Source organism: Pogonomyrmex barbatus, unplaced genomic scaffold, assembly GCF_055798465.1.
Source record: "Pogonomyrmex barbatus isolate J1 unplaced genomic scaffold, ASM5579846v1 scaffold4, whole genome shotgun sequence".
Taxonomy (NCBI): Eukaryota; Metazoa; Arthropoda; class Insecta; order Hymenoptera; family Formicidae; genus Pogonomyrmex; species Pogonomyrmex barbatus.
Window position 1 is genome coordinate 6,299,097 of NW_028297138.1, and position 15,372 is coordinate 6,314,468.

At 42.1% G+C, this 15,372-nt stretch overlaps 1 protein-coding gene across 1 annotated transcript in view; it reads left to right on the forward strand.

Annotated features, from left to right (window-relative positions):
* The window catches only part of uif (sushi, von Willebrand factor type A, EGF and pentraxin domain-containing protein uif), a 38,301-nt gene that overhangs the window by 4,641 nt on the left and 18,288 nt on the right, over positions 1-15,372 (forward strand). Inside the window, exons 2-7 of the mRNA XM_089081321.1 lie at positions 5,814-5,889; positions 8,114-8,147; positions 13,095-13,176; positions 13,399-13,565; positions 14,773-14,913; positions 15,032-15,261. Coding sequence (XP_088937447.1) covers positions 5,818-5,889; positions 8,114-8,147; positions 13,095-13,176; positions 13,399-13,565; positions 14,773-14,913; positions 15,032-15,261 — 726 coding nt within the window. The 5' untranslated portion in view covers positions 5,814-5,817. The remainder of the gene's footprint in view (positions 1-5,813; positions 5,890-8,113; positions 8,148-13,094; positions 13,177-13,398; positions 13,566-14,772; positions 14,914-15,031; positions 15,262-15,372) is intronic.

The following is a 15,372-nucleotide window of genomic DNA, read 5'->3' on the forward strand; positions in this document are numbered from 1 at the left end:
TTCGGCAAACTAAAATTAATTTAAAAATAAATTGAAGAAGAAATATTAACAAACGGATAATATAATATAATAACAATAATATAATAAACAGATCATACAACTGGTAACATGTCTCTTGATGAACTCTGTAATTTGGCATTCCTTATATTGTTTTCTGATTGGGAACAGGTAATAGGTAACAATAATAGTTCAAGTTTAGTCTTTACATCAAGTCTACTTTGGGCTTAATGATAGGATATATACTCTTAGAATAATTTAACGGTAGCCCTCGCTAATTGGCCCTCGTGTACGAAGCGAAAAGCGAATGAATGGTCCGTGAATATGTAAGGCGGAATTAAGGCGAAACTGGGTTAAAATTCGGTAGGTGTATCGCTCGTTTGGTCGAACCGTGTCCAAGGAGCAATTTCTTTGCAGGTCCTGAAAAGACCCGGAATAAGTCACACTCGCGTTCGCGCATCGACTTATATAGCACCCGGCTATGTAGACTACGCACGTAGAACTTGCCGCCGGCGACAGAAGGCACGTCGCATGCTGCATCACCATTGGGTGACAGACTCCTAACCGCAGGTGGCTCGAAGGAGGAGAACAGGACGCGGAATGCGCTTACACAATCGCCAATCGGGCCGCATGAAAGAAACGTCGGACTGACTAGGCGTTTTACGGACTGGTATTAGATACCACTTTCAACTATTGTACGGTCAAGCAAATCGCCGTAATACCGCAGAAACAGTTTTAGCGATCGTCGGGCGGTATCATGGGGATACTTGTAATCGCATAACTCTCGAGTAAACGGAAATCCCCCTGCGCGCGCAGTTTTTAAAGAATAAATTGAACGCGCGAGGGAAGAAAAGGCTCGTCTGCTCGAGCGAACTTGCTTGCTTGCTTGCTTGCTTGTCTTCAGCAAGATGAAGCGCCGTATGCTAACGATTGCGGCGGCAATGACGAAGAAGGAGGAGGTCCGCATCCCGACCCTTCGCACAAAGGCGAGGCCGCTAAAACTTCCTTCGAGTGCGTGATTCCCACGGGGGTACTGAAAAGTACACCCACGCTCAAAAATTCATCCCCTCGGTTGTCATAAATTCTCCGTCGTGGCCTCCGGAGCCGGCCTCACACTCCAATAAATTTATAAATGTCAGTTACGTCGTAATTCCTGGATAATTTGACATGAATAAAAAAAATTTTAACGACGCATTTACGTCATCGAATAAGAAATTTTGAAACATTTCGTGCATACCGTTACGCAAAAAAGAGACAGAAGAAAGAAACATTTACTCGGAGGTTGTCGATGTCAACCGGAAATTATATCACTCCGAGAATTACATCGAGAATTGAGTCTACGCTTACCAATTCATCCAAAGCCTCGTAGACACGATTACGGTAACACTGAAGTAATCAGGCCATGTAGTTCCATTCACTAAGAGGCATGGCGGCGTGTAAAATTCTCACGGAGCTACAGCCAGATGCGTTATTAGGCTTTACGTAAAGGGTAACGACAGAGATGTCTTTCCGCGATTCTTTCTTTAATTCAATTCTCTATCTCGCCTAACAATAAATTTCAAAACTGCCTCAGACTGCCTCAGTTCTCAATCTTTTCGTGGCAGCATGCACTCCGCCAAGAATTATATAGAATTATACGTTAGATGGCATATTATCAAGTACGCATAACATCTTTTAATATTATTTAAAAGGAAGCAGTTATGGGAGTTGCGAAAGATGTGCCTTGCGTCACGTATTATGTCTCTTCGCATTACATACATATAATATGCTACGGGATAATGATTACATCAAGGGCTTCTCGAGTATCGCGTGGGTCGAATTCAAGTTTGGCATTGTGATGTATCGATTACCAATTTCGTCGCCGACGAACGGATGTGTCACCGATGGGACGTCGAGGAAGCCGGAAGTGGTCGGCGGACAATGCGCAGCGGTACTTCACTTCGTGATATCTGTATTTGAATAAGCCTCCTCCTAGCTGCCTCTCTCGAGTCGACGAACTCAATCGAGAAGAGAAGAGAATGACCTTCGATTGTTGTAAAATAAATATCTACAAATTTTCAGTTATCGTTCGACCTTCGCAAAATACAGGCTACCTTTGAAAACGGAACAGGAAGTACATTCTCCCACAAAAATTTATCTCAAAGTTCAATTGAGTAACCAATTGCAAACAATGAACGTAATATTCACTCTCCACAAAGTTTTTCATCTTGGGAACTTTATATAAAATAATCCAATTTCATTAAATTTGCCACATCCTAAATTAATGATAAATTATTATAATGTTATTTCCATGTTAGCACACTTACACGCTCGATAAAGATTTTAATTCAATGCGTGAGAATAAACGAACGCGAGAGAGAAGTACGCCTCGCAGAATTTACTATTGATAACGGTAAATAACGGTAATTGAGCATAAATTGACGTATATTAACAAGCGTATATTATTAGAAATCGATAGAAAAGTTGTAGAACACATGTTTCCCTGGGAAGTTCGTCATCATTTTGTACTTTCAGATAGTTGGAACATTAATCACGTGGGAAAACCTTTTTACGAAATTGACGGAAGTGTTTCGCGGAAATGGAGCAAAAAAGGTACAATTAAACGCCGTGACGTTGATCCATACGTAAATTGTGCTCCGAATGCGCGGAATCGGAGAAATATCGCAGTCATTACTGTAATTAAAGAGAAGCGCCCGTACAATTCAACAGCAGGATCCTCCTTTATTATAGAAATAATTGATCGCGACGTAAGGATCAAGATAACCAGGCTCGAGGATCCAGTTAGAAAGTATGTTTGCAGTGCTATCGCAATTATGACGATACGAGCGTTTCCTGGTAACACGGGAAGACCGTTATTCGGCACACTGCGCGAGGGGATAAATAAATTTGTCCACGGCTGATATCCCGCGAGTTGATATCTCGCTATGGCCGAACGCGTGGAGAACTGCGAAACGCATAGAGACACACACACACACACACGCAGCTTTCCCACGCGATTATTAATATATTTATTATATTTATTATCTACGCAGGATATGACGACGGCAAAGTGATCTGTTACGGCATCTAAGTGATTTCTTTTTGCTTTTCAAACCAGAAAACATTAAAGCGTACCAAGAGCACCAATTTTTGAAGAGTTGCGTAAACCCTTATAATCAAGGCATATCCGATAAAAGTCCTGTCCGATTCGATGACGCAATTCGCGTTTTCCCGTTACCCAGGCGCCGAATTATCCTTCGCGTCCCTTCACGCTCGGCTTCATCGGCGTTCGTACGCGTCTAGGAGTCATTGCTCGCTTTTTATACGCACCGTTTCGTGCTGCTTAACAGGAAACCCGAATACTTTCTAGCGCTGACCTAGGATCCAGTCCAGTTCTAGTCAGCCTGGGATCCAGCCTCCACCGATCCCAGCCTTCCCGCCACTCAGCGGTCTGCGATTATGCGACTACCATATTCTAGTTTCTGCGCGAATTGCGATTTACAATAATAATAATAATAAGCCGACGGAATATTTCCATTTATATATACTAATGATAGTCAACGATTAACATTGTAAATGGAGAATTGTCTATCCTTTTATAAACCGCCGTAAACTTGCATAATTCCTGTTCGCCTATGTGATTATAAATAGATAATAGCGTTCTCCTTTTTTTTTTCTTTTTACTGAATTATTCACCTATAATATTGATATTTAAATGAATCTGAATGAAGGACATTTGATTTCAACGTCCCACGTTATTAGTCTTTAGCAACGAAGCATCTTGTATGCATATATCTGAAGTCTGTATAACGTTTCGCAGTCTTGTAATAGACGAGAAATCTTTCCCTCGGAGGAACCGCGTACATTCGCTCGGGAGAAATAAATATAAGTCACGGGAGGTGAACAGGTTTAACTTCTTTGATTACTATCGACCACGAATCTTTTCGAGAGCAACCCGAAGGACACCGGCTCGATTCCATTTTACCGGTTTCGCGTCACGACGCGTCGAAGACAAGAGCAAGACGAGTGCGTTCGCGCACCCACACGTACACAGGTGCATCGCCGATGCTCTCTCGAAGGAGAGACGCCTCGTATCTGCATTTATATTCACACACGCGCACGCCGTTGTGACGCGCGTGCGTCCGGATTCCCTGATAAACCGTTATAATCGTCAGGGATCGACTACGTCGAACGGGGCAGTGGCGGCACGCGGCGGGACGTTTAGCTCACCGCAGGAAGATTTCCCGCTGACGACGATGTAATCGCGATGTAATCGTAATCTCATGGTCGCGGTTAGTCCCGATAGGATACTTCCTGTCGATAGCAAATATAACGGATCTCGCGTTCGGCCGTACGAACGTCTCGTTCGAGGAGCCGACGACCGTGTTTTACGCAAGAACGTCGAGAACGAGAACTTATTTTACGCGAATTAGCTTCTTTTGCCTTGGAACAACGGTCGCAGAGGTATGACACGAATCGACGAATCGACGCTCAAGAAAGCGGCCCGTTACGTCCGCGAATAAAAATTTCACAACTCGTGCGCGATTAAAAAAACTAGTAAATAGTCTCCCTTTAAAAATCAGCGAAGTCGGCTCTCTGACTAAATTCGTCGCGCATCAAAGTTCCAAAGAGTAGCGACGATCGCGCGTACGATTAAGGAAGAGCTCACGCGCGAATTCTCACGACGCAATCGGCATCCCCGAATCCGACGAGGCGCTAATTATCCAGGCGCGCTAATTAAAGCGCGGATGCTCGCACGGCCGCTTGCTCCAGTTAAGCGCGAGGCGCGATTGTGACGATCCTCGCGGACGGACAATGGCGCATTGGTTGCATAAAAGCGACTGTATAACGGCACGAGACGCGAAATATAATAAACTTTCGCGATCCGTATGCCGCGCGCCGACGACCTCCCTCCCCGCGAGGTGCATCGCCAGGCGCACAGGATCGCTTTCCAGCGCTTCCCACGAGTTCGCTCATCCACGATGCGCCTCGCGCGATTGTTGCGTCACGCGGCTGCTCGCAATTGCGACTTGGAAAACGCAACTGCAATAATGCGCACAACGTGTTCCACATTAGCCGCCGTGTTACACATTTTTTTTTTTTCTCTTCCATTTCTTTCTTCTTCGTCGGGAACTACCTCATGGGCTTCTATTCCGGGCTGCTATTTTTTTTTAGAATCGTTATTTGTTTTAATAGATGGGGACGTATTTGCGGGACGTGACGAACGCGGAAGAGCGGCGAGATGACCCCACGCTGGGGTTGGCGCGTGACAGAAAATAAGGTAGTTCAGGTTCAGGTTAATAGACGCAGGTGCGCGGTGCAGCGTAACGTCATCAATAATAATCTTCGCGGCCAGCGACGGTTATCGTGGCACTCGGTTACGCGGGGCGAGATACGAAGCCGCTCTGTGCCACAATTCAGCCACAGAAACCGTAAGGAATTTTATGGGAACGGGTGTGTATTCGACGGGTGTGCAGAAGTCGACGATATCTTCCGCATTCTTTCGCAATTATGACGCACGTCCGACGAATCCGGAAAAAAGTCGTTGCTCATCGCGAGCGCGCCTGTCCCTCATCTGCGATTCTACGATCGCTAATCTACGTCGCCAATAAAACGGTTGCACGTTTCATTCGTTAGATATGCCGATGACGAAAGTCGCTAGTCGTCAATGAAAAAAAATTCTCGAGAGAAAAATCGAGGGGTTTCGAAAGAAAATATTATGCGCATCGCCTCCGTTATTCCACCCAATGATCTATCATCTGTAATCTGTTTAATTACACAGCTAAGCGAGATGTAAAATCGACGCCTACTCACGCAGAATCTTTTCTTTGTTGCAGGAACATGCTGATAAGAGAATTGGCGGCCGTTTGGGTCGCCGTCCTCTTGTGCCATCTTCAGCTAACGGAGTCTCAGGTGAGCGTATAAGTATACCCTTATCGAGCCGAAGTTTCAGCGTGCTTCAAAGCGCATACCGCGTACGTTAACTGTTAGGAGTCAACTACGTTACAGCTAATCGACGTTTGCGATCACTTCACATATGTATGCTCCATGGATCCGTATAAAATTATAAATTAACCTTGTCTATTTATCATTGTCTCTTCTATAATCCAAGCATACATTGCTCTTTTCTCTCTCTCTCTCTCTCTCTCTCTCTCTCTCTCTCTCTCTCTCTCTCTCACACACTCTCTCATTAAGAATCTGATAAAAATACTTTGACCAGTTTTTAAGTTGGTTTTTAAGTCATGTCGGTGAGTCGAAAAAAAGCTTAAGTACTTGACAAAGGTTATTTTGTCTGTGATGAAGATAAAGTTGCGCGGCCCTGCCACGAGGCAGAGGCGAGGCGGCCGAGCAGAAAACACGCGAGGGTGAGCTCGCGCGGTACAAGCCCCTACGTCGGGAGATTCTTGGGAGTTTCAACCGCGGGTTATGAAGTAATTGGTATGTCGGCAGTCGAGTCGACTCCGTAGGAGTTAGCGGTGCCGGAGCTCGTTTCCACGAGATGTGGCATATGTGAGGTGAAAGTGAATTTCAGTACACACAAGCGCGCCCGCACGCACGTACACGCCATGGCTACGCGCGCGCGCGCGCGCGCGTGCGCCAAGGTGCCACACGATCGCAACACAGATGCAACATTTTAACTACAGAACTGGTAGCTCGATACGCGGGAGAGGAGAGAACGCAAGCGAGAATGCAAGTCCGAGGCGAGGCGAGCGTTTTCTGCCTTGACGAACGTCTCCTCGAGAGAGAAACGCTCTCCGCTCTCCGCTAGCAATCTGTCCGGCAATTACGACTGCGAAAAATTGAAATCTCTCGCAGAGATACGGAGCGGAATGTGAGCAAAATTCAGAGATTTCTTTCGCGAGATGGATTCCATTTCTGTTCTTTATACCCATATATACCCTCTGTTGCGTAATACACTTTGGATACTTTTTAGAGCATTAAAATTAAATGAGTCACTTTCCTTACGCAAATTGCGTTTTGGTTACATAATTATCACGTAATCCTTCATGATATCGAGAGACTTTATGCGCAGCATATTACGAGTAAATGAGTTACGTGCGGCATAAGAATTCGTTTTTTCGAGCATACTTTCGCGCGGGAATGCGCACAAGGGTGCAGTCTTTCTACAGCTGGTGCAACTCGCACCTCTCGCAGGAATGTAGTCACCGTTATATTACTGATATACGCACGCATAGCAACATCGAAATACAGACAAGAACGCGTCCGAGTCGGTCTCGCGAAGTAGCGGACACTTTCCGTGCTCTTGAGAGACGGACGCGAGAAACGAGAAGATCGTTGGACAGATTGCATCTTCACTTTCTCCGGCCGGATAACAATGCGTCTAGCACGTCTAGGCCTAACCGAAGCCTTTCCACAGTTAAATCCGACAAGCGAAAACAGCGACTTCCAGGTGTGAAGTAATCGCAAAAAGTTTGAAATACGTACGACGTCCTTTTTTGGCTAAGTCTCATCGATCTATCATCTATAAGAAACAGGAAAACGTTTCTGTAGAAATATTATAAAAGTATATATCATTTTGATATTTTTTTTGATTGTTTAAATATTGGTGCTATAATAATTTGCCTCATTACAACTGACAATTTGGAGAAGCTTTTTTATCCAATTATTCTAATTCGAATTTGTTTTTAGCATCGTAACAAATTATCAAAGAATGAATAATCCTTGATATTCATGTGAAATGACATAATATTTATGTTACTTATTAAATAATGTGAATTACGTTTCGTATATTCTTCTTTCACTAATCAATAATTAAAAAGTTTTTTTAAATAAATAATAGATTGATATTTTTCATTTATTTTTTTTTTTTTTTGGAATTTCACTCTTAATTACATTTTCCGTAAATTTATATTTATTTTATTTCTTATCATGCCGATTATTACTTATTACTTATTACTTATTACTACTTATTATTACTTCAACAGTTTATCATTTAGCTATTTTATGTTAAATATGTATCGTTTGATATTTATTTATTAAAGAAAATTTCTTTTTTTAGTCTACATATATTTTCAGAATTCAATATACTTTGGATGTTATTGCTTAAGACTCAACTATCAATTGCCATCTAATTTATGATCAAGTGTTAACTTAACGCACTTCCTTTCTGTTGCAGGTTCCTACCACAAATGTCTTCACCTGTCCAAACGGTGAGTAAGAACTCTCGCTTGTATTGGTAGCGCGTGAGCAAGCAACACTTAAAATGAACTCTCCCTTACCTTCAAAAGGTCGTATCCGTTGTTTATATGCGTACCTGTTCAAAGGAATTCGAAACTAAATCTTAAAATGTCTTAATTTTTTATAAAAAGGCGCAAAAAATTATATTATATTTTATATTGCGTAAAAATTGCACAAATAAATAAATAAATATATGTATATATATATATCTGTTTAAATTTTCAATAATTATTTGTTCAAGCGTTTACATATTTTTTATACAAATATAATAAATTTTTGCACTTTTCTTATAAAAAAATTAAGTCGCTTATATATATATATATTTCAGAGATATATGATTAAAATCCTGCAAATACTATACTGCAAATACTCTACACTAGATAACAGCAATGCGATACTAGATAAGATGTGAAAGTTGCTCTGTAATTATTTTTTTGACGCAATCTTCTCGGGTTAATCCGGTGACATCGTAGAAATCGTCATCTTCAGCACGGATATTAGGCGACTCTTACTTTCGCGATCGGCCTTCGCTGAATATTCGAGTTCTGAGTATTTCTCGTCTCGCAGATTACGAGAAAACAACTTGGCAGTAAAATCGGCACAAAACGGTTTTCGAGATTATTGAGAAACTGTAAATGTTATTACGGCTAATACCGCGCCATTCGCTGTTTGGATAACTGCGGAGGAAAGATAAATCACACTTCGATAACTCGGAAGAAACCTCACGGCAGCAAGACATGATTCTATTAGGTGATAATTCGATCATAAAAAGGGGGGATTATTTGTTTGAACTGACTCGGCGTTTCTCACTCGCAAGTCGATCTTTTTATTGACGGACGGACAGTGCAGGCGACAAGTTTTGTGCGATTAGTCCCGTAATTTGTACGTGAGAAATTACGTTTTGCGACACGCGTATGTTGCAAATAACCACCAGGAGATTCCTCTCTTTACCAGGCCGCCGCGTTGCCGTATACATTTAAATAGCGCGGACGCGCTTTGAATCGCAAATCGTACGCATTGCATTTATATCCTCCCTGGTGGCACGAGAGTTTCGAAAATAAGACACGCACGCATGTCCGATAAATAAATCTTGTGAGAGACAATGAGGATAAGAGTTCGGCCATTCGTAACGCTGCTCCACTTTTCCTCGTTACTCGCCGATGCAATTAAGTAGGTTGCACGTACCATATGGGGGGGCCTGTTGGTCGTTAGCCATGAGTCGTCGCGTGCGCCTGAAAAATTGCAAGTGCTATTTTCTTCCGTCTGTTTTCTATTTTCTCGTTCTTCCTTAGTACCCCGATTAATCTACGCTTCGTCCGGTCACGCCTTCGGTCTGATGATAGCTACATATCGCGATAGAAACGATCTTGCCGAGAGACCGAGAAACCGTTCCTAATGAATCCGTCGTTTAATCCGTCATTAAATTACAGCCAGTATAGAGATCAGCGGAATGAAATGCTTACTCTGATATCGATAATTGTACTTACCAAAAGTAGAATCTGAATTTTTAAGAGCATATCTTGTATGCTATAATGACTAATATGTTAATACGTTACGTTAAGACGTTAAGAATCGGAATAAAATCTACTTTCTGAAGACATAACTTTCTATTTACATAAGTATTACTTTATTAACATTTTAAGTGTCAACATTGAAATATGTAATTTCTCTCTCTCTCTCTCTCTCTCTCTCTCTCTCTCTCTCTCTCTCTCTCTCTCTCTCTCTCTCTCTCTCCCCTCTTTCTCATACATATAACATTTCTACATTCCACAGATTATATGGACAAAGAAAATATCACATTTTATGATACAAAAGAATTTTAAGGCTAAACTAAAGATTCCAAAACTTCAACTATAACATTCAGTCAAAAGAATCTTAATGTACCATGTCATGATAGGCAGTGAGGGTTGTGTCTAATACGAGCTTCATTCAGACTGAAATTTTCGAAACGTGTAAACCTTGATGGCAACAGGAATCAGGTAGATATGGAGGCTGCGGGAAAGAAAGGACGGGACGGCATTCCTAAACCGTGAATCCTCCGTCGCGTCTCCTTTCATCGTCTCTCTTCTCCTCTTCATCTCTTTTTCGTCCAGCATCATCGAATCACCTTGTCCCCATCGTCGGATGCTCGTAGCAAACTCTAAAAATACGCATCGGCTTCTCTCGTGGCGTTTACGCCACGGTTATACACCTCTCGGAGGAGACTCGACCGAACGCACCGTCGAACGGGATTCCAAAAAGTAGAACATCCGGCAACGTGCTCGCTCATCTGTTCTTACGCGATCATCCGTCGTGCTCCGTATATACACGCGCGTACTTCACTTCTCCGCAGGAAAACTTTTGCCGGAAGACACGGAGAAAACGATAATAAGAGACTGCCCTTCCGCGTATTTGCATTCCAAATGACGAATCAAAGGACTACATCGTCCATCCTGTTTGATTATCGAACTCGATTGTTGTCAATTTCTGCTTCTTACAGCTTCACAGACCTGACCAGATCAAAATTTAAATAAATTTCTTTATTTATTTTAAAATGGATTGTTTTAGTTTCCATATTGATTTTTTTTTTATTTAAAATAAGAGTAATAAATTTTTATTTGAAATACATGTAAGCCCACTGTATTTTAATCTACACGGAGAAAATGATTGAATCATTTCGTCATAATTTTTATCTTGCAAGACTGGTAAAAATTTTCTATTTTTGCCGAAATTGATGACAAACATTTTAATTGCCTGAAGATAAAAATACTGGAAGTGTAAGGTAAAAAGTACATTAGTAAAGTAAATTTACATAATGGACGCCTGTCCCTATATGAATTTGCCAGTTTCCATCAAATTTACTAGAATTCTAGCGCGTATCACTTTACATTTTTCTCCGTGTACATTTTATATAATAACACATTTCGCTTTCCTCCATTTTTCGAAATCAATCACGATGTGGCGATGCGACGTCGATATTATTACGCGATCGTTGGTTGAAATATCATGCGTCTCGTCTCGCTAAGAGAAAATAATATTTCACACACGTTCTTCAAACGAGAAATGCTAATGGACGCTGGAAGAACCGCGTGCGTGCATGGCCGTTTGACCTTTTGAAAGAAAGGAAGGTCGTCATCGAGTCTCTCCCAGCGAATCCAGCGCCAACTGCATCAGCAACATGATTGAGTGATGCTGCGTCTCGTTTCTCTTCCACGCAACTTGCGTGTTCCAACGAAATGCAAAGCACTCTTAATTGCATTCCGCGTAGGATCTTCCTCTTCATCCAGCAGCGAGACGCCAAAAAAAAATAAATGTATTTATAACTCTCGTGGGAAATAGAAAAGGATAGATAACCTTAATTTTGTTTACTTAAAATTACTTGAAATGATGATAAAAATTGAGTATAACTTGATTGAAAAGTGTTATGAAAAAGAACACGTTTTACGACTTAGGTTTATGACAGGTTTATGTCATTAAGTAGTAGTCATTGTAAAATGATCGGAATGATCGATAGAAAATACTTTATTTTAATCGAATGCTGACACCATTTGATAACAAGTAGAAATCGCCAGTGAACGGTCGTGAGTTGAATGTAAGAAGACACGATCCTGTTTCGAATTATCTAAAGAATATTCTACATAAAGAATAATTAAGTAAATTAACATAAAGATTAATCATTCTTCATCGCAAACATTATAATAAATCTGATAAATAATAAATAAAACACGTTGTTGTGCGTTAATTTTCGTTATTTCTTTGAGAGATAACTGGAAAATATTATACCTCGGCTCAGATAAAAACTTTCATACCATCTAATTTACGTGTTCTGCCGATCAGAGATACCACGGAATGCAATATCGCTTGTTATACGACAAGACTCTGACTAAGACGAAGTGGTTTACTTTGATCGAACCACTGACACGAATCGAGTTCACGGAAACTTCAGAGAGCATCCTCAGACGATGTATATAATAAAAGCAAAATAAAAGCTCTCTCGCCGGAAGCGATCTGGGTGCAAGCTTCTTATGCACGATATCTACGTCGATCAATACGGAAAATCATTCGGATACGATACCTCAAAAACGAGCAGACGCATCAAATTACCCTGCGATTAATCAGATTTAAGAAAACAGACTTGGAAATTATGTAAACGTCCCTTACAAAAATTTAATTTAATACTGACCGATGTAATATCTGGAAATTACTTATTTTGAATATATTTAAAAACCGTTGTTTAGCTCTTTCAATACTCGGAATAAGTAATTAATCATCAGGATTAAATTTTTATAGGGGGTAAAAGGATAAATTGCGCGCAGCGGCGGAGGTGTGATCGTTAAGCCGCTTTACGGAATAGGCAATCGAACTTTTTTTTCGGCGGAAGTGACAACTAAATTGAGGCAATTGAGCAAATATAGACGTATCGATAAAGCAATTCATCGAGTTCATTGACCCGCCAGCAGAGCGTGAGTTTCACTATTTCGCGAGATCCCTCTCAACCGTCTGTCAACCCCCTGAGGCATCGCGGTGTGCACTAAAAACAATCGAGGCCGTTGTGTCCGTCGCTATCTCAACGCAGGTCACCGATTAACCTTTCCTGTCTTCTGCACGCTCGCCGGCAGAGGATGGTTAAGATATCCGGTTGCACGGAAGTGCCCGCCGACCTTAATATAAATAAGACTTCCTGCATCCGTACTGGCCGGAGGTTTCTGGCCTCCGCAATCTCATTGACTTGACGACGAATTAGAATTTATAAAAAGATTTACACGCGCAGTCCTCGCGCGCTGTATTTTCGAGAATTTATCAGTGAGTTGCAATCGGTAACATGGCGTCCCAATAAGCCCCTTAATAACATTGCGTGCTCACGACACGTTATTACAACTTTGCGCTCAGACAATCTCTACATCTAGGCAGACAGTTTAATACGATGTTTCCTTGCGCAGGATGGGAGCTGCGAGGCATACACTGTTATAAATTCTTCAACATCAGGCATTCCTGGGAAAAGGCGGCGGAATTATGCAGGAGGTAAGCCACGCACTATCGATCTTTCCCTTTCATTAGTTCTGCTACCTAGGATTTGACTTTAATAGAGAACGATCGGTACCTCTTTCGCTCGGGGGAAACATAAAGAATACGTAATCTTTATTGTTTTCCCAAGACGAGAGACAAAGGTTTCCGTTCTTCTCGACTGTGCCGCGTGTCGTTGTAAGATAAACCACTGATGGTTTTGACCATGGTCCGTTGCAGATACGGAAGCGAGCTGATGGTGGTGGAGTCGTACAGCGAGAACAACATGTCGGCGAATTTGATCGGCCGGCATTTGGATCATTATTGGCTGGGCCTCGCCTCGCTCGACGATTTACGTACCAACACACTCGAATCCGCCGCGGGAATGCTCGTCTCGCAATACGCCGGTTCGTAAACGCAATTCCGTTTCACTCGATTTACGGACGAGCCGCCGACGAGTGCGTTCTGCGCGAGCAGATCCCGTAACCGAACGCATCTCGTGCTCTCCTCTGTCCCTTCTTTCTTTTTTTCCTTATCTGTCCCTCGAGTGTGACTCTCCATTAACGATCGACTGCTTAAGAGACCTTGACCGATATTATACGTAACGTACGATGCGGTTAGCGAACGCTATTCTCGCGGAGAGAAAAATAAAAATTCTGAAGATTTATAAATGCTTAATTCTAAATATCATTATTGAGTTGAAAACGCGAGTAAATTTTTTTCTTCTCAAAATCTCAATTTTTTTTTTTTTTTAGAATTTTATTTTTAATTATTAATCAATCATAATCGTAAGTGTTGATCGCGATCGTAAAATTTTTATCGATAAAAGTGGAATAAAATAAAATTGCGATGTAAAAAACATGTCCATTTCTGCACATTTTCGTAAAATGTAAAAATTATTACAAATTAAAAGAAGCTATGAATTTATTTAAAGATGCAATTTGAAAAATAATAGAAACTTTGTTAGCTCTGTGAAAATTTTGGAACACGTTACGAACGTTATTATGAATTAAGTGGTTGATAATCGTGACGCGGCCGTTTCGCTCAAAGCTCCGACCTCGCATACACCGGGGCCAGTTTCTATCAGGGTCACGGAAACACGGAACTCGCGTATACGGCACGAAGACACACTTTTCCCACAACAATGCTCAGACGTCGTCCTTTCGTGTCCGTTTGTTGCAAGCTGCAATTTCCCCGTCTAGCGCATTTGCACACCGTCCGCACCACTAAACCGCACTATTAATTATGTCTCGAGTTCATAGTTAACTATGTATCGTTAGCAGCAAATGTAATTACTCATGCGAGGGTATGCATGAACTCGACGCAGTACCACGCTTACCACAAATATGCATTATCCGACATATTCATGTTATTAACACGCTATTATTACGCGATTATTTAATTATTTGCTACACATATATATATATATATATATATATATATATATATATATAAATATTACTAATTGTAAGCGGTTCGAAAGCGTTTTGAAACAAAAAAAATCCGGAATATTTCTAACGTCAATAATTATCTCGAAAGAAAAGGCACTGTCGCACGTCGACGTTACGGGAAAAGAATGCGTTCTTACGTTGCGTCATTATGACAAAAATGTAGGTTTCTGGGCGCCGAGGCAGCCGAATCCGCACTCGGGCGAGTGCGTGGACGTCGCCTTGACGGACGACCGGCAAACGTGGGAATTGACCACGTGCGAGTCGCTTCTTCCCTTCATGTGCCGTGCCAACGCCTGTCCTTCCGGTAAGTTCCGTACACGATGGATTGCCAGCGACGCGGTCGCGTAACGGCCGGCGGGCCGTTCTCCATATTTCACGCGAGAACGGGACGATAATCCGAACGTGACGGGATAACTCCGCAGGTTCGTTCCACTGCTCGAACGGCAAGTGCATCAACGCGGCATTCAAATGCGACAAGCAGGACGACTGCGGCGATTACTCCGACGAATTGGACTGCCCGGCTAACTGCCAGTATTACATGGCGAGCAGCGGCGACGTTGTGGAGAGCCCAAATTACCCGCATAAATATGCGCCTCTCAGCAATTGCAAGTGGACACTGGAGGGCCCTCAAGGACACAATATTCTTCTGCAGGTGAGTCGTTTACTCGACAAATGTTCCTCCGTTCAATACGCTAATGACACTTATCGCGGTATATACAGCGAGAACTTTCCGGAGCCACCGGAGCCACAAGTTGGCACTCGA